The sequence below is a fragment of the Boleophthalmus pectinirostris genome, unplaced genomic scaffold (assembly GCF_026225935.1).
Source record: "Boleophthalmus pectinirostris isolate CB_2022bp ecotype Guang Dong unplaced genomic scaffold, ASM2622593v1 HiC_scaffold_10, whole genome shotgun sequence".
In the NCBI taxonomy this organism is placed as follows: Eukaryota; Metazoa; Chordata; class Actinopteri; order Gobiiformes; family Gobiidae; genus Boleophthalmus; species Boleophthalmus pectinirostris.
This window is the reverse complement of record NW_026570971.1, coordinates 5,743,573-5,766,150: the sequence shown is the minus strand read 5'-3', so window position 1 is coordinate 5,766,150 and position 22,578 is coordinate 5,743,573. Positions and strand designations below refer to the sequence as shown.

Genomic DNA, 22,578 nt, shown 5'->3' with positions numbered 1-22,578 from the left:
CTCAAATGTCTATTTCCTTTGTAAATGTATAATTTTGATGCCAAACTGATAACTGGATAATGCGTTATGTTTTATAGACGCCTAACTGTACCTTATCTTCATCTTACCATGGCTCTTATATTTGCAAAATTTCTGTCAAGCACTAAAAGTAGTAGCTCTCTGACATTTTCATTTTACCAAAAGTAGCTCAGAGGATGAAAAAGATTGGAGACCCCTGCTGTAGACGACAGAATCCAGTATAAGGACACAGCACAGGCAGAACATGTGACTCCACAACGGCTAAAGCGCATCGTGACAAAAACACACATCCATCCAGTACTCAGTAAAATAAATATATGATATGAGGAGTAGGATTAGTTAGGATTAGTTGCATGAATATGTCACTTTGGGCACGTTGTACAGTATGCACGATCAACGTAAAGCTACATATGCAGTCTATGAAAAGCACAACATTTCTCCACAAATTCCATCTCATTTCCCTGAGACAAGGAAGTAGCCTCCAGAAATGTTACCCAGAGCACCTTTAGTAGATCAGTTACATTATTTAAAAAACATTTCCAGTAGCTTTTCTATGAGCGTGTCGAAATGCGGCAAGATATTTGTTTTGTTGTGTTTTTTTTAAGAGGGGGTATTACACTTCTACGGGTTAAAACATACTATATTTAGATCAGCATGTTGTATTTTATTATTTTATGGTAGGTTTCGTCTGGACACTGTTTTGTCAGTCGGAAATATTTGGTTGAGAAAGAAATAGAGATCTTGAGTCAAACAATTGTCTTTGTGTGGTTTATTCTGTCGCAAGAGAAAGAGCAAATAGGCTACGTTCAGACTGCAGGGCTTAACGCTCAATTCCGATTTATTCGTGAAATCCGATGTTTTTTGCGAGGTCGTTCACATTTCCAATTAAGTGTGACTTGTATGTGACTCCAGTGTGAACATTAAACAGCCCGAAAGTGTCCCGCATGTGCACTGGAGACACGAGGACGTCAACCGCAGCGAGCGTCTCTGTGTTTACGGAAGTTGTTCAAACATGGAGGCGAGCATTGAGCACCTAAAGTTCCTCTCGTACCGGAGCCAGAACATGAACAACTTACTTGTTTTAAGGAGACTGAGAAGGAGAAGGACGAGGTTTTTGGCCGTGGTGATTTGTGGGGCAGCGGCAGCGACGTCCGTTGAAAGGAACGTGTGGATGTGGAGACGGAGCCAAGAGTGGTGAGTGGAGATGTGCTTCGCTTCAATGACACGGAGTTCATGAACAATTTTCACTGACTTCAGCGCAGAATAGTGACGTTTGTGTCTTGTTGATGACGTGTAGGTGGATGGATGCGCTTTGGCCGTTCACACTGAAGTCGCATGTCAAAAGATCGGATATGTATCAGTTTTAGGAGCACATTTTGAAGTGTCCTGGGTCACATTTGAAAAAAATCGGATCTGTGTCGTTCAGACTGTCATTAAAAGATCAGATACAGGTCACATAGGAGCCAAAAAATCGGATTTGGGTCACTTCAGGCTGCAGTCTGAACGTAGCCACAGAGAAGGTAGAAGAAGGAGTTTTATACAGACGGATGTACACAGGTCATCGTGACATAAACACTGAGGGGAGGACTGGACAGTGAGGGGAGGCACCGGAGAAGAATGCCAGTGCTGACTGAAACTAGGGCCAGATAATTATAACAGTAAATATGTTTAAGGACATGTTAAAATGTATTTTGCTACTACAACTACTGTGTGTTCACTCCGAATAGCACCAATCTACTGTAGGTCAGACAGAAAATACTAGAGTAGTTTCACTCTAAAACTCTTTCCTTTGGAGTTGGACTCGGTCAAATCCTTGTGTCTCAATCCAGGACCATCGTGTAAAATTTCTTCTGGATGGAGCTGAAATGTCTTGATCACAAAAACAGTGTCCAGATGATCACCAATGAAACCTTCCCTACATCGAACCACTCCTGGATGAATGAGGTTACACACGTTTTCTTTTATCACTTTGAAAATGCAGCATTCGCCAAAAAGTATGTACCGTATTTTTCAGACTATAAGGTGCAATATCAATATTGTTTAATTCGCTTGTCTATTTTCATACATAAGGCACACTGGATTATAAGGCGCATTAAGTGAAACAAATGGGCGACACTTCAGACAGATTTTAGTCCAGGCGACGATCCACGATCGGCAGATCGTGGTGTAATTTGCCCAGCGTTAAATCCCTGTCTTGGTGAATGTGTATTATGAATGTGAAAGTGGGTGGATTGTTTAAGTTTGTTTTTTTATTTCCTATGAGGATGACTCAAATATACATCGAGTAATAATGTGTTTAATGCAGCTTTGCGCACATTTGTTTACATTTTACAGAAACAAAACTTAAAACCACATGGCTCATTTGCATAAAACGATAAAGCGCTGAAAAAAACAGCTCTTTCTTTTTGCGCTGATGCGATTCAGCTTCTGTCAGACTAAAGGACACGACACCGCAAAACTCCTGACTATGGCAGCCGTGATGCTCCGACAATCCATCAAGCGGTGTGTCTTCGTAGTTTTACCAAAGTCATACTAAAACATTTTGACAGATTTTTGAGCGCCATGTCCCACATAAAATCAGTTCGCGGTTAGTAAACACAACCAGAATTAATACATAAAGTGCATCGATTTTTGAGGAAAATTAAAGGATTTTAAGTGAGCCTTATTATCTGAAAAATACGGTAATAATATTTAATACAGTTTTTGTTTCATTCTTGTCACTGCCCTTAATGCGTCCCACTAATGAAACTACTGCACATTGCTTCAGGTTTGTGAAGTTGTAGCGCAATGTTTGGTATCATTGCACTGCTAATGTTAAGTAGGGTTCGAATTGGGCCCAGGAGAGATCGCTAGATTACTCAAACATGCAAGGAAAGCTCCAAAAACGTCGACTTAGGATAATACCCCCTCTTTAAACCATTCATAAACCAATCGTTATAACCAGCATCTTCGTGGTTGGACAGTGTGCAGCTTCAGTCTTCTACGTTATCCCTTCGTTACTCGTCACACTGAAGTCTTGAGCGTGGACGACAGGTGCGACCTCGTGGAGTCCGACGTCACCGACCTCACTATCGCCCACTGGTTGAACACCTCCGACATCTTCTTCCTAAAGTTCTTCCCCACCAGCACGTACAGGACGGGGTTGAGGACGCTGTTGAAGAAGGCCAAGTAGGTGAAGATCTGGTTGCAGAACTCCACGACGTTACTGGTGAAGCAATCTAGTATGACCTTCGCTCTGCAGAGGACGTCGAGGATCGAGATCAAGTGGAAGGGCACCCAGCAGATCAGGAACGCCCCGAGAACCGCCAGGATCAGAGTGGTGGCTTTCTTCTCCGTACGCTCCGTGTGGAACCTGTCCATACTCTTGTTGCTCAAAGCTTGGATTATCTTCAGGGTACAATACGCTATGATAGAAATCGGGATAAGGAAGCCAAGAATCGTGAGCATGACGTCGCAAAACAACGCAAATTTCTCGTGTGGATAATCTATAAAACACGCGGTCACGTCGTAGTCAGCGATGTATTCAACTTTACGGAATATCAGCATCGGGCTTTCCAAGACTAGCCCAAAAATCCAAACCAGCAAGCAACCGATTTTCGCGTACTTCGGTCGGCGCATTCTCCCGTGCGACATCGCGTGCACCAAAGCGATGTAGCGGTCGATGCTGACAAGAACCAAGAAGTAGATGCTGCAGTAGGTGTTCATCTTGATCCCGAGGTTGACCACTTTGCAGAGGAACAATCCGAAAGGCCAGTCGAAGTTGTTGTAGATGTTGACGCCCCAGAACGGCAGACAGGAGACCAGGACGAGGTCGGCGGCGGCCAGGTTGCTCAGGTAGATCTCGGCGACGGTGCAGGGTTTCTTGTGGAGGCAGAAGACCAAAAGGACGAAGACGTTGAGGAGGATTCCCAAAGCGGAGATGATGAAGATGTAGATGTGCAGGGTGGAGGAGAAGATGTCCCAGGAAATGGTGTCGGGACAGTCGGAATCATTGTTGGCGTCGGGTAAGACCGCTGTAGAGAAATTCGCCGAAAAGCTGAAAAACAAAGAAAAAGAGCGACGTTTATTTATTTGTACAAAGAATGATCGATCACAGTCAGCAAAATAGCAAAGACTGCAATTATTTTAAGGGTAAGAGTTCATGGAAATAGAAAGTTAAAACCCTACTTTGGTCCAAACCATACTGTGGTCTAAAGAAAGAAAAATTATCTGACGAAGGCTTTTCTTTTGCCGAAACATTATTTAAAAATTTAAAAAATGGTTTTGGACATCTGAGTGTGCGATGGATTTTTTCATTTCTACAAAAACCTTGGTGTGCATTTTCTGTTTGGAACATTCTCCGTGATATAAATTGGTATTAAGCCAAACTGCAGAATATATTATTGCCAAAGAAGTAACATTTCCATGGATACAAGAAATAGGCCCTACTCCAGGGAAAGTAAGGGTCAGGTTTGTGGAGATGCGAGCCCACTCACAGCAAGTTTTTCAGTGCATGGGGAAAAAACAAAACAAAACCTGCTTTAATTTCTCTAAAAAGTTAATTACTGTGGCTTTAACTTTTCCAAACCTAAGGGAATTTTAGTGCATTTGTCCTCGTCTGGATTTTTTCCCCTTAATTTTGCTACTAAAACTCCACCTTTTACCCCCTAATGCTTGTCAGAACAATCTCAATTATTTATTTTCCCCTAATCGTCAGTTACTTCCTGTTATTGTCTATACACATGAATTATTCACATTTATTCCACAGATAATACTAAGGCCATGTTGTCCAGAGGTTTCAGAGGACATCACAATACACAGATTTTTCGGATTATAAGGCGCAATATCAATAATGTCGAATTCTCTCGTCTATTTTCATACATAAAGTGCACTGGATTATAAGGAGCATTGAGAGAAACAAACGGACGACACTTGAGACTGATCCTTTAGTCCAGGCGTCCACGATCCATTGGCAGATCGTGGTGTAATTCGCCCGCCGTTGCCTCCCTGTCTTGGTGAATGTGGATTATGAATGTGAATGTGAATGTGGGTGGATCGTTTAAGTTAGTTTTTTTTTTATTTTCTATGAGGAGGACTCAAATATACATTGAGTAATAACGTGTTTAATGCAGCTTTGCGCACATTTGTTTGACGTTTTTACAGAAACAAAACTTAAAACCACATGGCTCATTTGCATAAACTATAAGCGCTGAAAAAAAAAAAACATCTCGCTCCTTGTGCTGATGCGGTTCAGCTTCTGTTGGACTCCGCGAGGCTCCTGACTGCAGTCGCCATAATGTTCCAACAAGTGGTGCGACTTCATAGTTTACCGAAGTCGTACTAAAACATTTTGACAGATTTTTAAGCGCCACGTACCACATAAAATCGGTTCGAGGTCAGTAAACACAACTAGAACTAATACATAAGGCGCACTGTCGATTTTTGAGAAAATTCAAGGATTTTAAGTGCGCCTCGTAGTCTGAAAAATACGGCTGATAATATGATAGGCCTACTTTGCAGTGACGTCACGCTGGGGGTGTTCTACATGTATCTCTATGGCAGAATGTTCAGCTGTTAGTGTGTGTGTGAGGGACTCGTTTAACAGCACAAACCAGCTCACTTGTTGTAGTTCCAAGTCAGCTCTTTCTGCTCGGATTGTGTTAAAGCTCAAAATAAAGTCACAGAGCAGCGCCTACAACTGTCAACAGACACAAACTACGACTCACACGAACCAAAGAGGTGGAAAAGCCAACGCGTTTGCTACTTGAATGGAGTGAGTAAACTGTACAAGCTAAGTACACATGCAGTAAACCACAGCACAGAGTTAAGTGTGTTTACACAAAACCACCTCACCTCTGCTTGGGACAAAAGTAACTGATAGAACAGAACTGACCAGGACTGAACCAGGACTGAACCAGGACTGAACCAGGACTGAACCAGGACTGAACCAGGACTGAACCAGGACTACACCAAGACTACAACAGGACTAAACCAGGACTGAACTAGGACTGAACCAGGACTGAACCAGAACTAAATCAGGACTAAACCAGGTCTAAACCAAGTCTAAACCAGGACTAAACCAGAACTAAATCAGGACTACACCAGGACTAAACAAGGACTAAACCAGGTCTAAACCAGGTCTAAACCAGGACTAAACCAGGTCTAAACCAGGACTAAACCAGAACTAAATCAGGACTAAACCAGGTCTAAACCAAAACTAAACCAAGTCTAAACCAGGACTAAACCAGAACTAAATCAGGACTAAACCAGGTCTAAACCAAGTCTAAACCAGGACTAAACCAGAACTAAATCAGGACTACACCAGGACTAAACAAGGACTAAACCAGGTCTAAACCAGGTCTAAACCAGGACTAAACCAGGTCTAAACCAGGACTAAACTAGGTCTAAACCAGGACTAAACCAGGTCTAAACCAGGACTAAATCAGGACTATACCAAGACTACAACAGGACTAAACCAGGACCAAACTAGGACTGAACCAGGACTAAACCAAAACTAAATCAGGACTACACCAGGACTAAACAAGGACTAAACCAGGTCTAAACCAGGTCTAAACCAGGACTAAACCAGGTCTAAACCAGGACTAAATCAGGACTACACCAGGACTAAACCAGGACTGAACCAGGACTGAAACAGGACTAAACCAGGCCTAAACCAGGACTACACCAGGTCTAAACCAGGAGTACACCAGGTCTAAACCTAAGTTAAACCAGGACTAAACCACGACTACACCAGGTCTAAACCAGGTCTAATCTTGGACTTGAGAGAGAGAACAGGCTCGGGTTTTCACTTAGCTGCAGTCACCCGGGTCCATCCCCACACTCAGTCCTGGTTCAGTCCTGGTTTAGATCTTTTTTTAGACCTGGTTTAGTCCTGGTTCAGTCTTGGTCCCTCATGTCTCAGGTCACAGTCCTGCAGGTTCCATGAGCCTGTGCAGGTTGTTTTCAGCTCCGGTTTAACATTTAAGTTGGAGCTATTTTAATATTTGTTATTTTTTTTTATATTTCACGTCTGGAGAAGTGGGTGGACGGCGCATATTTTGCTATTTTCTGATCTGTGTTATAATGTTTGAGGTTTGGAGATGAAAACAGAGTAATAATAAAGAGTTACTCAAACGTGTGAATGAAACAAAACACAACTCCAGGTCTGTTTTTGAAGAGGTAATGACATTATAACTCGGTTTAAAGCTCACAAGAGTCCATTTTGCGTAATAAGGGACCTTTAACCATGGCATAGGTGCACTCGAAGTAAACACAGAGAGTCCTGCAGTTCTAGCCTAAACCTGGCCTGTGGTTTTCCTCTCAGCCAGAGCCGCGCCGGAAGCACATTTTCACATTGGAATTCTCTGTCAATAATAAGAACCGCACTGTTGACAAATGGTCTGGTAAGTGCTGGGCCGGCGGAGCCACAATATACACACTTTACTTCCTCTTACAGAAATATTAAGATTTTCCCAAATACTTTTTTTCATTCTGACGTTTAAAAAAAGACCCGTTATGCTTGTGTCTAGAGATTTTTAGTTCCAATACAGACGTCAATATTTTGGCTTTGGCTGAGGTCTTGATTTGAAACAGAAAAGTGCCTCATTGTGTTTCTAAACTCATTTGGACACTTGCATGGAAAAGGAGCCTGTTAAACTGAAAATTATTGCTTCACAGTGTTGGGAAGGTGACTTTTAAAATGTAATCCCCTACAGATTACAGATTACATACACCAAAATGTAGTTTGTAACGTAATCCATTAAATTACTTAAAGTGAGTAATGTAATCTGAATACTTTGGATTACTTGATTTGCTGTAGAGAAGCAAAGACGAGGAAATCTTCACATAAGATGTTTTGTCTGATAAAAGAAAATAAAAAGCCCAGACTTTACTGAACCAAATTAAAAATATTATTGATAGAAGAAGAGGAGACCTGGTTTAGTCCTGGTCCTGGTTTAAGTCCTGGTTTATCCTGGTTTAGTCCTGGTTTACCTGGTTTAGTCCTGGTTTAGTCCTGGTTTAGACCTGGTTTACCTGGTTTTCCTGGTTTAGACCTGGTTTAGTCCTGGTTTAGACCTGGTTTAGACCTGGTTTAGTCCTGGTTTAGTCCTGGTTTAGACCTGGTTTAGACCTGGTTTAGTCCTGGTTTAGACCTGGTTTAGTCCTGGTTTATTCCTGGTTTAAGTCCTGGTTTAGACCTGGTTTAGTCCTGGTTTACCTGGTTTTCCTGGTTTAGACCTGGTTTTAGTCCTGGTTTAGACCTGGTTTACCTGGTTTAGACCTGGTTTAGTCCTGGTTTAGACCTGGTTTTAGTCCTGGTTTAGACCTAGTTTAGACCTGGTTTAGTCCCCTGGTTTAGTCCTGGTTTAGTCCTGGTTTAGACCTGGTTTACCTGGTTTAGTTTAGTCCTGGTTTAGTCCTGGTTTAGACCTGGTTTAGTCCTGGTTTAGACCTGGTTTAGTCCTGGTTTAGTCCTGGTTTAGTCCTGGTTTAGACCTGGTTTAGTCCTGGTTTAGTCCTGGTTTAAGTCCTGGTTTAGACCTGGTTTAGTCCTGGTTTAGTCCTGGTTTAGACCTGGTTTAGACCTGGTTTAGACCTGGTTTAGTCCTGGTTTAGACCTGGTTTAGTCCTGGTTTAAGACCTGGTTTAGACCTGGTTTAGTCCTGGTTTAGTCCTGGTTTAGACCTGGTTTAGACCTGGTTTAGTCCTGGTTTATTCCTGGTTTAGTCCTGGTTTAGCCCAAAATGTGAAAACAGGAAAATACTGCCCTGTAATCCATTTATTTCAACAAAGTAACTGTAATCCAAGTTACCACTCACTGAAACAGTAACTGTAACTGAATACAGTTACTCATCATTTGTACTCTGATTACGTCACTCCGGTACATGTAATCTGTTACTCCCCAACACTGTTGCTCCATGACATCAGAAGGTGGAACAGAACATTTTGAGCTTTGGAGATGTAAACAGACTAATAATAATAAAGGATTAAATAAACTAAACATGTGTGAATGAAACAAAACACAACTGCAGGTTTGTTTTTGAGGAGGTAACAACATTATAACACGATTCAAAGCTCACAGAAGTAAAACAGGGCCGTTAAATGTTTAGATTTTTATCATGTTTTCTCCACTGTCAAGGAACCACTCACTCAGACAATGTCAATGAAAAAATAAAGAACCTGTGAGCCAAATACAGTCCTGGTTTAGACCTGGTTTAGACCTGGTTTAGACCTGGTTTAGACCTGGTTTATTCCTGGTTTAGTCCTGGTTTAGTCCTGGTTTAGTCCTGGTTTATAGTCCTGGTTTAGTCCTGGTCCTGGTTTAGTCCTGGTTTAGTCCTGGTTTAGTCCTGGTTTAGTCCTGGTTTAGACCTGGTTTAGTCCTGGTTTAGACCTGGTTTAGTCCTGGTTTAGTCCTGGTTTAGTCCTGGTTTACCTGGTTTACCTGGTTTAGTCCTGGTTTAGTCCTGGTTTAGACCTGGTTTAGTCCTGGATTAGTCCTGGTTTAGTCCTGGTTTAGACCTGGTTTTATTCCTGGTTTAGTCCTGGTTTAGCCCTGTTTAGACCTGGTTTTAGTCCTGGTTTAGTCCTGTTTTAGTCCTGGTTTAGTCCTGGTTTATTCCTGGTTTAGTCCTGGATTTAGTCATGTTTAGTCCTGTTTTAGTCTTGGTTTTAGTTCTGGTTTAGTCCTGTTTAGACCTGGTTTTAGTCCTGGTTTAGTCCTGGTTTAGACCTGGTTTCCTGGTTTAGTCCTGGTTTAGACCTGGTTCCTGGTTTAGACCTGGTTTTAGTCCTGGTTTAGACCTGGTTTGGACCTAGTTTAGACTTGGTTTAATCTTGGTTTATACCTGGTTTTAGTTCCTGGTTTAGTCTTGGGTTAGACCTAGTTTAGTCCTGGTTTAGACCTGGTTTGGACCTGGTTTAGTGTCCGGCAATGAGTAGAATTACCGGAATAAAAAAAAAAAAAAAGGGAAAACAGGAAAATACCACCGTGTAATCCATTTATTTCAACAAAGTAACTGTAATCTAATTACCACTCACTGAAACAGTAACTGTAACTGAATACAATTACTCATAATTTGTACTCTGATTACGTAACTCTGGTACATGTAATCTGTTACTCCCCAACACTGCATGGGGAGCTGACCAGTGAATGGGGCGGGGGATGTGACCGCTGAACCACCATGTTCAAAGTATCAGAAAAATGTGTTTTTTCCCTGTAAATTGTGAAACATTTTGGATAAAATTCTTCCGTTTGAGTCATCAGTATTTAACCTGTAATTGTCAACACATTTTTCTACATTTTTTTCTCAAATTTCTTCTTGGTCGGTGTAAAACTATAATTTATATTTACAGCAGTTATTATCTCGTCAGATGAAGTCAAAATTAAAGAATCAGAAAAACCTATAATACACTCACCAACATTTTTTGACAGAACTAAATTGATTTTCTTTCCATTTTTATGCATTTTTATACTGATTAACCTTGAACCAACACAAGAATCTGCACAGAAACAGAGCAGGCAACACAAATGAGAGCTTTGTGCACCAAAAAAAACACATATTTGGCGTCTTAATAACAGTTTTTTAATTATTATTGTAGTGCAAAGTTTTATTTAGATGATGCATTTCAAGAGGTAAACACACTCCCACTCCCGCCCTCTCACTTTAAACCATTTTAAACAAATCTGTGCCTCGGTCGTTTCTTTGTGATTAGTTTGTAGATTAAATGAGTTCTCACGTTGGCTTCTTCTGTTGTATAAATAAATATCAAAAGAACAGATCCAAAAGATTCGGATCCCATAAAAGAGCCGGAAGTCCCATCACTAACAAGCTCTTTACCAACTGATTTACCCGCGCTCCAATCTCAAAACCTCACCTCAGAATACAAAGTTCTTCTCGGAGGTCTACCAAAAAAGGGCAAGCATTTTCAGATCTTGAGATGTTTAATGCAGTTTTGTGCACATTTGTGAAAGTTTTACAGAAACAAAACTTGAAACCACATTTATTAGTCGCATGGTTCAAAGTGTGCGAAAAAAGTAGTGGCTTATAGTCCGGAATTTAAAGGTTGTATAGAGGATTTTTTTAAGGGAGGTGAAATACAGCGACAGTTCTTTTTCAAATGTTGTGCATGTGTGACACCACCTTCCTCAGTAGAAACATCTCCTCCCGCCTCTTTACTCTAGAAATCACATTTGTTTACATCCAGTGCATGTTCAGAATTACTGTTGAAGTGACCTGCCTAGAAATATTTCAGCGACCGACGTGTCAGTTTTTAGAACCTTCGGACTTTCTTTTGCGGCGAACTGGTCTTGGATTCTCGTCCGCCGTCTCAACAAACTTTGTGCGAATTGCAAGGAAGCTACAGTTTGAAAAAGCCTCTAAGAACCGCTGCATAAACCACGAAATCCCCGAGCGCCGACGAGCCACTTACACAAAAAATGTAGGGAGTTTGATTGACAACCTAACAGCCAATAGATAAAGAGGGAGCCTCGTTTTCTATTGGCTGATGTTTATCTGGCCTCACTACGTCCACAGTTGATAGATTTTCATTCTTTTTTTTTTTTTTTTTGGTCATCATTATTACAAGATTGCTGCGTCTCAGCAATGGTATTTTAAACTTTCAATGACAATTTGAAACTAAAAAAAAAAATCCTCCATACAACCTTTAAGGTACATCCAAATAAAAAAAAGCATATCTACACTACAGCTATTTCTTCTATTTCTAAGGCTCTTCATACTCTTATTTGTCATTTAAACTGGTGAAGGTGGAAAAGGATACATCTGAGTAATCTGAGCTTTGGAGATGTAAACAAACTAATAATAATAAAGGGTTACTCGAACGTGTGAATGAAACAAAACACAACTCCAGGTCTGTTTTTCAGAGTGTGACATGACTTAAAGCTCCTAAGAGTCAATTTCGCGTAATATTGGATCTTTAAATTGTAGTAATTTCTTTTCTATTCCCATGTGGCTTTATATCTGCGTAGTCCCTCAGTGGTTCTTGGGCGTTTATACTAGACCAGGCGTCTCCAGCCCTTTTACCTTTACAAAACGAAAATGCCAGAGAGCTGCCACTTTTAACGGTCACAAGAAATGATTTATATTTAAGTGCCACGGCGAAGCCTTAAATGACGTACAGTTAGATTCTTATAAAACATAAACCATTATCCATTCATTAGTATGTAAATTTAGAAGTGAAAATGATACATGTACAAAGGTAAAATTTTACTTCTTCAGAACAATATGTGCAATGTCCCTGTACTAGACTATGTGCTCTTATAAACTAAAACACAACAGACTCCAGACACTCCAAAGAAGTAGAAAAAGTAAAAAATCGCACAAGGAAAAATGTAGTTAAAAGGTCTTTATCTGAATGACCAAAGCCAACATGGTTCGACCTTAACTGGGCTTCATCAGGGCTTAGTTGCTACTAAGCCTCGTGCAATTTTTTACTTTTTCTACTTCTTTGCAGTGCCTGGAGTCCGTTGTGTTTTAGTTTTGATCCTTTTTCCAAGCGCACCCTCTACCTGCTCCCACTGATTGGAACACCCGCAACAAACCGCCACATTTTTGTTCTTTCTGCACAGAATATGTGCTCTTATACTTGGAGAAATCGTGTGTTTTTTATATATTATTGTGTATTTTTCTGACTATAAGTCGCTCCGGAGTATAAGTCTCACTTTTTGGGTCAAATTTACTTTATAAAATCAGGGACCAGGAACCGACATTTTATCTAGAAAGTCAAGTTCTCGTAAAAACAATAGAAGAGAGAACAACAGACTGTTAACGTCACATATGAACAGTTCTGAACATAAACAACAGAACAGAACAAGTTTAACAAACTCTCCATCTCACTCCAAATCACTAAATCCATTCAATTCTTCATCCTCGGTTTCACTTTTGAACAACTCCACGGAACTTCGGGTGTCACTGAAGTCCAGGCTTTGTCGATCCATCCAATGACTTCCAGGAAAGTTGCATGGTGCACTCTCCTGGTTACCGTAAATCTGTGTTCTCTATCCTCACAAGTTTCTCGCTCACTCCAAACTTTCTTTCTGCTGCTCGATTACCGTTTTCTGCTGCATATTTCACTACTCGCAAGAGGACAGAGGCTCTTTCTGCAGGAGACATGCGCAGAAAACTGAGACCTAGAGCATTTGGTGGTTTCAGTCTGAAATTTTTAATATATAAGTCGCAGTAAACACCCAAACCATGAAAAAAAGTGCGACTTGTAGTCCGAAAAATACGGTAATTAATACTTATTGTGATCTTAGCCAAGTGTGGTGGATGAATTTAATTATTTATGGAAGAAAGCCATTCTGCACCGGAGCACTCTAACACTTTATTTATAATTGTGCTTTTATGTGGATGAATGAAATGTGAAATGTGAAACCAGACTCTCAAATGTGAAAAAAAATTTACCTTTCACCGGGTACGAATAGATCAACCTAACCTAACTTAACCTAACTTGTTCTGATACAGCTCAAGATCATTCTAAAGACATTCACGAAAGGTCCATTTCTGTCCTGTGAACGTGAGTTTTTAGTTTTTACTGCCTGCTCAAATGAGTATCTCCTTTCGATGCCAGTTTTAGCATCGATTAGTATCAGCTGTCACTATTACGCATATGGACTATTTAAACAATCCCGTGTATCTGATTACACCCTGTGACCGGCGCTTATTAAACAATGGCCCCATAAAGTGAATAATAAAGTCCTCTAATCTCATTTCAGACACTAATCGCTCGGCACATCTCCATATGGCCCCCGTAATAGGTCTAATCTAACCCAAACACAGGCTAACGAGCTGGACTAACGAACCGCAGACTGCGCCAACTCCGTCACGGCTGCTCCCTCCGACCGCACGTCATAAAACAACATCAGACTCTAAGTGGGCGCAGGCGACTTTACGGGTGATGTGAAGTATCAAAGCAGACAAGTTCAAGAGGGGCTGTGATGCTCAATCGACCGTGTTATAACGTTGTTCCCTCATCAAAAGGTCAAGACCAAGGAACTGTGAAGCGATTGACTTCAGGAGGAAGAGGACATCAGTGGAGCCCGTCACCATCCAGGGCCGTGACGTGGAAAGTAGTGGACTGCTGCAAGTACTTTGGCGTCCACGTCAATGATCGTGGGTCTATATTTTTAAAAGAATGAGAACTTCGCACATAAATTACGTGAGACGGGTGCGCGATGGAGGAGAGGGAGCAGTCCAAGAAAATCCGTGTATCATTCGTTCATTCGTTTTTCAATATAAAACTAAAAATAAGAAAACGAAAAAACAACAGTTTTCTTCGTTATTTGTCTCCAAAACCAAAATGAAAAAACGGATAACGATTCGTTTTTTCATTTTTCGATTTTGTGTTTAAATGAAGAATGGAAAAAACGGATAACGGCCGTTTCCCGTTTACGTGACTTCCGTGACTGCGATACCGAACTTTTGCACCGGGTACGTACTGAACTAGGACTGATCCAGGTCCGAGACCAGATCGAGACCAGAGCGGGACTGAGACCGGGACCAGACCAGGACCAGAGCGGGACTGAGACCGGGACCAGACCGGGACCAGACCGGGACCAGGGCGGACTCCGAGCTTTGACTCCGAGCCTCCACGGGGTCCGAGCCTCAGCTTCGAGCTCCGGCCCTGCCGTGGGCTCTGAGCCTCCGGTCTGGTCCCGGTCTGGTCCTGGTCTGGTCCCGGTCTCAGTCCCGCTCTGGTCAGTCTGCAGTCACTGAAGTCACGTAAACGGGAAACGACCGTTATCCGTTTTTTCCATTCTTCATTTAAACACAAAATCGAAAACTGAAAAAACGAATCGTTATCCGTTTTTTCATTTTGGTTTTGGAGACAAATAACGAAGAAAACTGTTGTTTTTTCGTTTTCTTATTTTTGGTTTTATATTGAAAAACGAATGAACGAATGATACACGGATTCAAGAACATAGAGAAAAATCCCACACACTGTCTTACTTGCAAAATGTGAGATTTATTAGGACAAACGTTGCATGGTTTGTCCTAATAAATCTCACAATTTGCAAGTAAGACAGTAGTGCATATGTGTTAAAAATTTGACTTTTGGGTCAAAAGCCGAGTCAGTAATGGCCACTTTAGGATCATCTACTGCCGATACATTTGAACTGAACGCTGATTGTGTTTTGATGCTGCTATGAAGTAGCCTCCTTTGGATTCCCTTTGTCAAATACAAACTTCATATTTTTTATTGCACCTTTAATTAGCAAGTTCACCTTGATGAAACAACAATGATCACTGACAGACATGTTCACTCTCTGCTTTGTTTGCTGTTGTGCCGCAATGACTTGAACACCGTTGAGCGTTACATACGTCATGGCCAAATAGCAGTGATTGGTTAAATGATAAAAAATACCCGCCTACTGTCGAGCGAACGAATCCTAATGCTGTGAAGTCGGCTAAAAAATAACATGGTTTTCTAATTATGTTTTTTATTAGCAGTAAATACCACATAAAAGTAAAATACTCCTGCTTTAAAGCACTACAGAGGATGTTTTGTACTTTTTCTACACTACATTTGAGAGCTGGTATTTGTACTTTCTACTCCATTACATGTTTTAACTGACTGAAAAGTAGATAATACGACTTGTTGTTTGAGGAAGACTTGAAATGGGTTATTTTTTAACACATTCATGGAGACCTTCTGCCAAAAGTCACAGTTTTTAGTAGGGGTGTAACGATATCCAAGTCTCACGATACGATATCGTCGCGGTATAAACCTCACGCTACGATATTTATTGTGATATCGTGGGAAAGCTCAGGATGTGGTGGGGAGTCTCATGATTAGGGATGCAACAATATCCAAATCGCTCAATACGATATTTTCATGATATACATCTCACGGTACGATATTTATTGCTGTACAAAACTTAATATGCAATTTGTTCCACTTAAAATGCATTGACAAAACTTAAAGGTTGTATGGAGGATTTTTATTTTTTTTTTAAATTGTCATTGAAAGTTTAAAATACCATTACAGAGACGCAGCAGCCTTTTAATTATGGTGACCGAAAAAAAAAAGAAAGAATGAAAATCTATCAGTTGTGGACGTAGTGAGGCCAGATAAACATCAGCCAATAGAAAACGAGGCTCCCTCTTTTTCTATTGGCTGTTAGGTTGTCAGTCAAACTCCCTACATTTTTAGTGTAAGGGTTAGTGACTCGTCGGCGCGCGGGGATTATGTGGTTTATGCGGCGGTTCTTAGAGGCTTTTTCAAACTGTAGCTCCCTCGCAATTCGCACAAAGTTTGTTGCGATGGCGGACGAGAATCCAAGACCAGTTCGCCGCAAAAGAAAGTCCGAAGGGTCTAAAAACTGACGCGTCGGTCGCTAAAATATTTCTAGGCAGGTCACTTCAACAGTAATTCTGAACATGCACTGGATGTAAACAAATGTGATTTCTAGAGTAAAGAGGCGGGAGGAGATGTTTCTACTGAGGAAGGTGGTGTCACACATGCACAACATTTGAAAAAGGACTGTCGCTGTATTTCGCTTCCCTTAAAAAATCCTCTATACAACCTTTAATCCAAAGAATTAAGACTTAAAAGTGTTAGAACTGTTATTTCTTCTTGTCGTCTGCACTGAAATGGAGCAAAGGATCATGGTCTATGTAGTTCCTCTGTCTTTTTTTTAGCTGTTGCTGCATCATAACTTTTAATTTAAACAAAGAGACTTGTGATTCGATAAATTGTGATGGATATTATTGTGCGAACTTTGACGATGCAATATCACGATATTTCGATTATTGTTACTTGCCTACGTTATATATTTTTTTATAAAGCAGGACTAAAAAGAGATTCACCTGCTCACAACAAAGTATCTGATGGACCCTCCACTAGAAAAGTTACACAATTTTACACAAACTTTAAAGTGGTACTAGAATCTGTATGTTTATATGTATATTTTGCCTCTGGGTCAGTGAACACACCAGGTTTTACTACTCTTTTTACTACAGAACATACTATATTTATATACGATTTTACTACAAATACTTTTCAGTTTTTGTTGTTTTTATTTTCTTTTTTGATCAAGATTATAATTTGACTTTCTAGTTGGACACAGGCAGCAGATGAAGAAGATGACAGACTCAAACTGACTGAAAATAATGATACCTTATGTTTGGATTAAAAAAAAAAAATTTTCACCACTACTTCCTGTATTTTTGCACTTTTCTTTTCACAACTTCAACCACAAACTGCCACTTAAAGCTGCACCGTGCAACTTTTATGGCGAAGGGTCCATCAAAACAAACATTTATATTTTCATGAAGACCAAACCAGACCAAGTTACAGGTCAGATCTGTGGAGAGGCGACCCCGCTCACAGTCAGAATGTTTGTTTTTCTAGGAATTTTTGAGCTATAAAACCACCTATAATTGAATAAACGTAAATATATCCATAGAAACAAGCACGTGATTGACCTCCAACCAAAAAAATTAACTTTAACTGATGCAAAACTACCCCAAGTATCAAGAAACTAAAAAAAAAAGACATGAAAACCTTATGTGCACTTTCACCCGTACCTCGGAGGCCAGTATTTCTTACATAACCACCCAAATTTTTTAACGTTGTCAGCTCGAGCGAAATTATCTGGCAACATTTTTTTCAACCACCGCACCACAAGAGAAACATTCAAATAAACAAGAGACAATGCACTTGCCCCCATCCGAGGTGCACCACAGCCCCAAATGCTGCGGTGACACCAGAAAGTACTTCGAAGTATTCCACACGGCTAAAAATACTGGGACAGATTCAAGATATTTGTTATTGAGACTTTGGTTGGCGCAGAAATAAACAGCTAAAATACAGACTGAACAAATTTCAAAGTGGGTAAGTGAAATTTTAAATAGAAAAATATGAGTTTGTTGTGAGTTTTTTCATGTATTTGAGCAAATTTTGTATTGTCGCAGTATAAATATTTTTTGTAAGCAGCTCCTGAGGTCAAAATAAGTCCACTGTGTTCTGTCTGCATGTCACTGTAAAGGGTTTTTAAATATACTGGATGAGAATTTACAATTATATCAAAGCAAATAGTTAATAAATAAGGGTTTTGATTTGATTTTTCACTGTTCAGTTTAGATCTGGATTTCGATTTGAGTGAAGTTGTAACAAATCATGAATATCAAAACTGTGGTATTGCAAAGTACTTAAAGTAAAAGTAGATAGACAGAGAGAGATGGTACGGATAGATGAAGGGATGTAGCAATAACTGAAAATATCGTGATATCGCATCATCAAAAGTCTCGCAATAATATCGTGGGCTGTCGCAACACATCGAATTACAAGTTCCTCTGCTTTAATGCCTCGTTTTACAGTAGCAACGACTTATAAACATCGGGAACTACATCTCCCATGATTCATTTCAGTGCAGACAACGTGAAAAAATGTTTTTTAATTGAATTATGACAGTAATAATTCATATCAAAATCTTGTCCAGGGTATTTTAAAAGCAAAAAAGTGTTCTAGCAATAAATATTGTACTGTGAGATGCATATCGTGATAATATCATACCAAGAGATTTGGTTATCATTACATCCCTAATAGATAGATAGATAGATAGATAGATAGATAGATAGATAGATAGACTCATCCAGGCCCTGGGCACCCGAACAACAGAGCCCCAGATCTTCCTCACCAGACAAAACCCACGGTGTAGACTGTGCAAAGAGGCTCCTGAGACAGTCCAGCACAGAACTGCAGGTGTAAGATGCTGCAGGGAAACAAACATGGAGCGACAGAACCAAGTGGCGGGCAGAGTGTACAGAAACATCTGTGCAGAGTACAGGCTGCAGACCTCAAAGTCAAGGTGGGAAACATCTCCAAAGGTTGTGGAGAACGACCGAGCCAAGATCCTGTGGGACTTCCAGATACAAACTGACAGGATGGTGATGGACCAACCAGACATAGTGGTGGTGGATAAGAAACAGAGCAGAGCCGTGGTGGTTGACATCGCAATACCAAGAGATGGAATATCAGAAAAAAGGAACACGAGAAACTAGAGAAATACCAGGGGCTCAAGGAGGAGCTGGAGAGAGCCTGGAAAGTGAAGGCATCAGTGGAGCCTGTGGTGATCGGACACTCGGGGCTGTAACCCCCAAACTGGAAGAGACACAACAGATACCAGGAAAAACAACAGAACATCTCAGTCCAGAAAAGTGCAGGACTGGGAACAGCAAAGATACAGCGCAGAACTCTCAGGCTCCCAGGCCTCTGGTAGAAGACACACACACACATATACATATACACACACACACATATATATACATATATATATACACACACACACACACACACACATACACATATATATATATATATATATATATATATATATATATATATATATATATATATATATATATATATATATATATATATATATATATAGGTATTAGATGGATAGGCAGAGATCAACAGTTTGACCAATAGACAGATAAACAGGATAAACAGGTAAACAGGATAAACAGGATAAACAGATGAACAGATAAAGAGAAAGACAGGTATAGGTAGACGGATAGATGAATAAGTAGATAGATAGAAAGGTAGAGATAGGTAGATATACTACTGAATTAATCATTGCATTTATGTAACGCCTTTCAAAACTCTTTACACTTCATCGTTCATTCACTCCACACTCTACTGCTGTAGCCACAGCTGCCCTGGGACAGACTGACAGAAGTCTGCCCCACTTTCTTACTACAAGTAGATACACACAAAGATAAACAGATATAGACAGATATTTAGATAGATAGATAGATAGATAGATAGATAGATAGATAGATAGATAGATAGATAGATAGATAGATAGATAGATAGATAGATAGATAGATAGATAGATAGATAGATAGATATTTAGATAGATAGATAGATAGATAGATAGATAGATAGATAGATAGATAGATAGATAGATATTTAGATAGATAGGCAGATAGATAGATAGATATAGATAGATAGATAGATAGATAGATAGATAGATAGGCAGATAGAAAGTCATGTATAGGTAGACAGATAGATAAATAGATAGGCAGAGAGATAGAGATGAGTAGATAAACTAATTAATTAATCATTGCATTTATATAACGCCTTTCAAGACGCCCAAAGCTCTTTACAGTTCATTGTTCATTCACTCAATACTCAGTGGTGGTGAGACACTACAGACAGAAGTCTGCCTCACTTAAATTACCACAAGTAGATACACACAAAGAGAGACTAGAGAGAGCTAGTGATAGAATATATAAAGCACTAAAAACAAAAGTAAACAGAGAGATAGATCGACTGATTGATAGATAGAGACAGATAGCAAATAGACAGATAGAGAAATAAGCATAGATAGACAGAAAGATAAATCGCTATAGACAGACAGACAGATAAATAAATAGACAGATCAACAGATGAATAAATAGACAGATCAACAGATGAATAAATAGACAGATCAACAGAAAGACAGATAGGTAGATGGACAGATAAATAAGTAGATAGAGATAGAGAGATAGAGATTAGGTAGAGATAGGTAGATATACTAAAGAATTAATCATTATATTTACAGCAGATCGCGCCTTTCAAGACGCCCAAAACACTTTACACTTCATTGTTCATTCACTCCAACCTGTACTACTGTAGCCACAGCTGCCCTGGAGCAGACTGACAGAAGTCTGCCCCACTTTCTTACTACGAGTAGATACACACAAAGATAAACAGATATAGATAGATAGAAATAGATATATATAGATAGACATAAATAGATAGATAGATAGATAGATAGATAGAACAACTTATAACTACTGAAAACTTTGCTGAATAATTGGACTTTCTTGTACTTTGCATTTCAAACAGAGCGTTTCATTTCTCTTTGAGCGTCCGCAGCATGTGTCGTACTCACATGGTCGGCTGTAGCGTGTTCATGTCTGGCTCCAGATGTGTGACTCGCACCCGGCTTCTCTGCCCCTGTCTTCTGCCCCTGCCTGCTCCTGCCTCCTGCTCTCACTCTCTCTCTCTCTGTCTCTGTCTGTCTCTGTGTACAGAAGCTCGGCGTACAGCAGGGTGGTGCTTAAGAGTCAAAACTGTAATTACCGTGATGTCAGCTCTGACCACAGTCCTCGCTCCTCATCCGCCTACTCCCCTTCAGATGATTTACCCAGAGAAAAGTTACAGGATCCATCACAGCGTTTACATGTGTCACTTTTATTTTCGTTATCGCAGAAACATACATGACCCTGATTTCAAATATTTGTCAGATTCTTAATTCACTTGAACTCAAATTATACAATTACATCGCGGTTTAAAGGGCCCACATGACGCCGTTTTCTGATCTGTGTTATAATGTTGTTTACTCTTCACAAACAGACCTGGAGTTTGTTTCATTCACACCTGTCTCAGTTCCGTGTCTCAAACTGAAAACACTCCACACTCCAACATGTTTTTGCAAAGTCATGAGTTAACGCAGGAAGTGACTCACAGGATCATTTGGATGAGCCCACTTGGAGACTCTTTACTGAACTAAAGGTAGAAGAAGCGGGGGTGTCGGGCTCGAGGGGTAAAGGGTTTCTCTTTACCCAAGGTCTCTCACAAACCTGTAATGTCCAATTTTCATTAACAACATGTTTTAAGCACCCTCAAATTTTGTTGATTTGTATCCAGCGCCCAAAATTTGGTACAACACCCCCAGGTAGAAGGCAGAGCAGAACCTGCAAAGGGGTCAGGTCCCCACAGTGTTGGGAAGGTGACTTTTAAAATATATTCCCCTACAGATTACAGATTACATACACCAAAATGTAGTTTGTAACATAATCCATTAAATTACTTAAAGTGAGTAACATAATCTGAATACTTTGGATTACTTGATATTGTCATGCTTTTTAAAACAGCATGAATGTATCAACCACATCCTAAAAATTCTTGTTTGTTCTCTTTAAATTGGCTGTTAAGCCCAAGTCTCCACGAATAGGCAGTTGTTTGCTGTAGAGAAGCAAAGACGAGGATCTGAACATAAGACTCTTTTATCTGCTAAAAGACAATAAAAAGCCCAGTCTTTCCTTAACCATATTAAAAATATTATTGCTAGAGAAATGTCCACCCTAATAATCACTTTCAGTACAAACATAAAGGTGCCAGCCCAGTAAAAATCTGTAATATTGGATGTTTTTTACTCAAAATGATGCAGAATCAGGTTATTAACAACGACGATTATTAACAACCTCGTTCATTGAGTGACTGACGCCACCAGCGTTAAGATGTTTACTGTGTTCTGTTTGAGTAGAATTACTGAAATAAAATCATTTTTAAAAATGGGATTTAGCCCAAAATGTGAAAACAGGAAAATACTGCCATGTAATCCATTTATTTCAACAAAGTAACTGTAATCCAATTACCACTCACTGAAACAGTAACTGTAACTGAATACAGTTACTCATAATTTGTACTCTGATTACGTAATGCAGATACATGTAATCTGTTACTCCACAACACTGGACACCCGCTGGTGGAATTTTATGGCAGGTAGTAATTACACACAAGTGTCAGGACTAAATCAGGACTAATCTTGGAATTAAAAGAGAG

General features: G+C 40.0%; 1 protein-coding gene across 1 annotated transcript; it reads right to left on the bottom strand.

Moving 5' to 3' along the window:
- Positions 1-772: 772 nt before the first annotated feature.
- On the bottom strand, positions 773-21,089 carry bdkrb2 (bradykinin receptor B2). Its single transcript, XM_055157202.1, has 2 exons — positions 20,903-21,089; positions 773-4,054 (listed from the first exon to the last, which is right to left on the bottom strand). The coding sequence occupies exons 1-2, from the start codon at positions 20,923-20,925 to the stop codon at positions 3,022-3,024; spliced, it is 1,056 nt and encodes a 351-aa protein (XP_055013177.1). The 5' UTR covers positions 20,926-21,089; the 3' UTR covers positions 773-3,021.
- Positions 21,090-22,578: the final 1,489 nt, after the last annotated feature.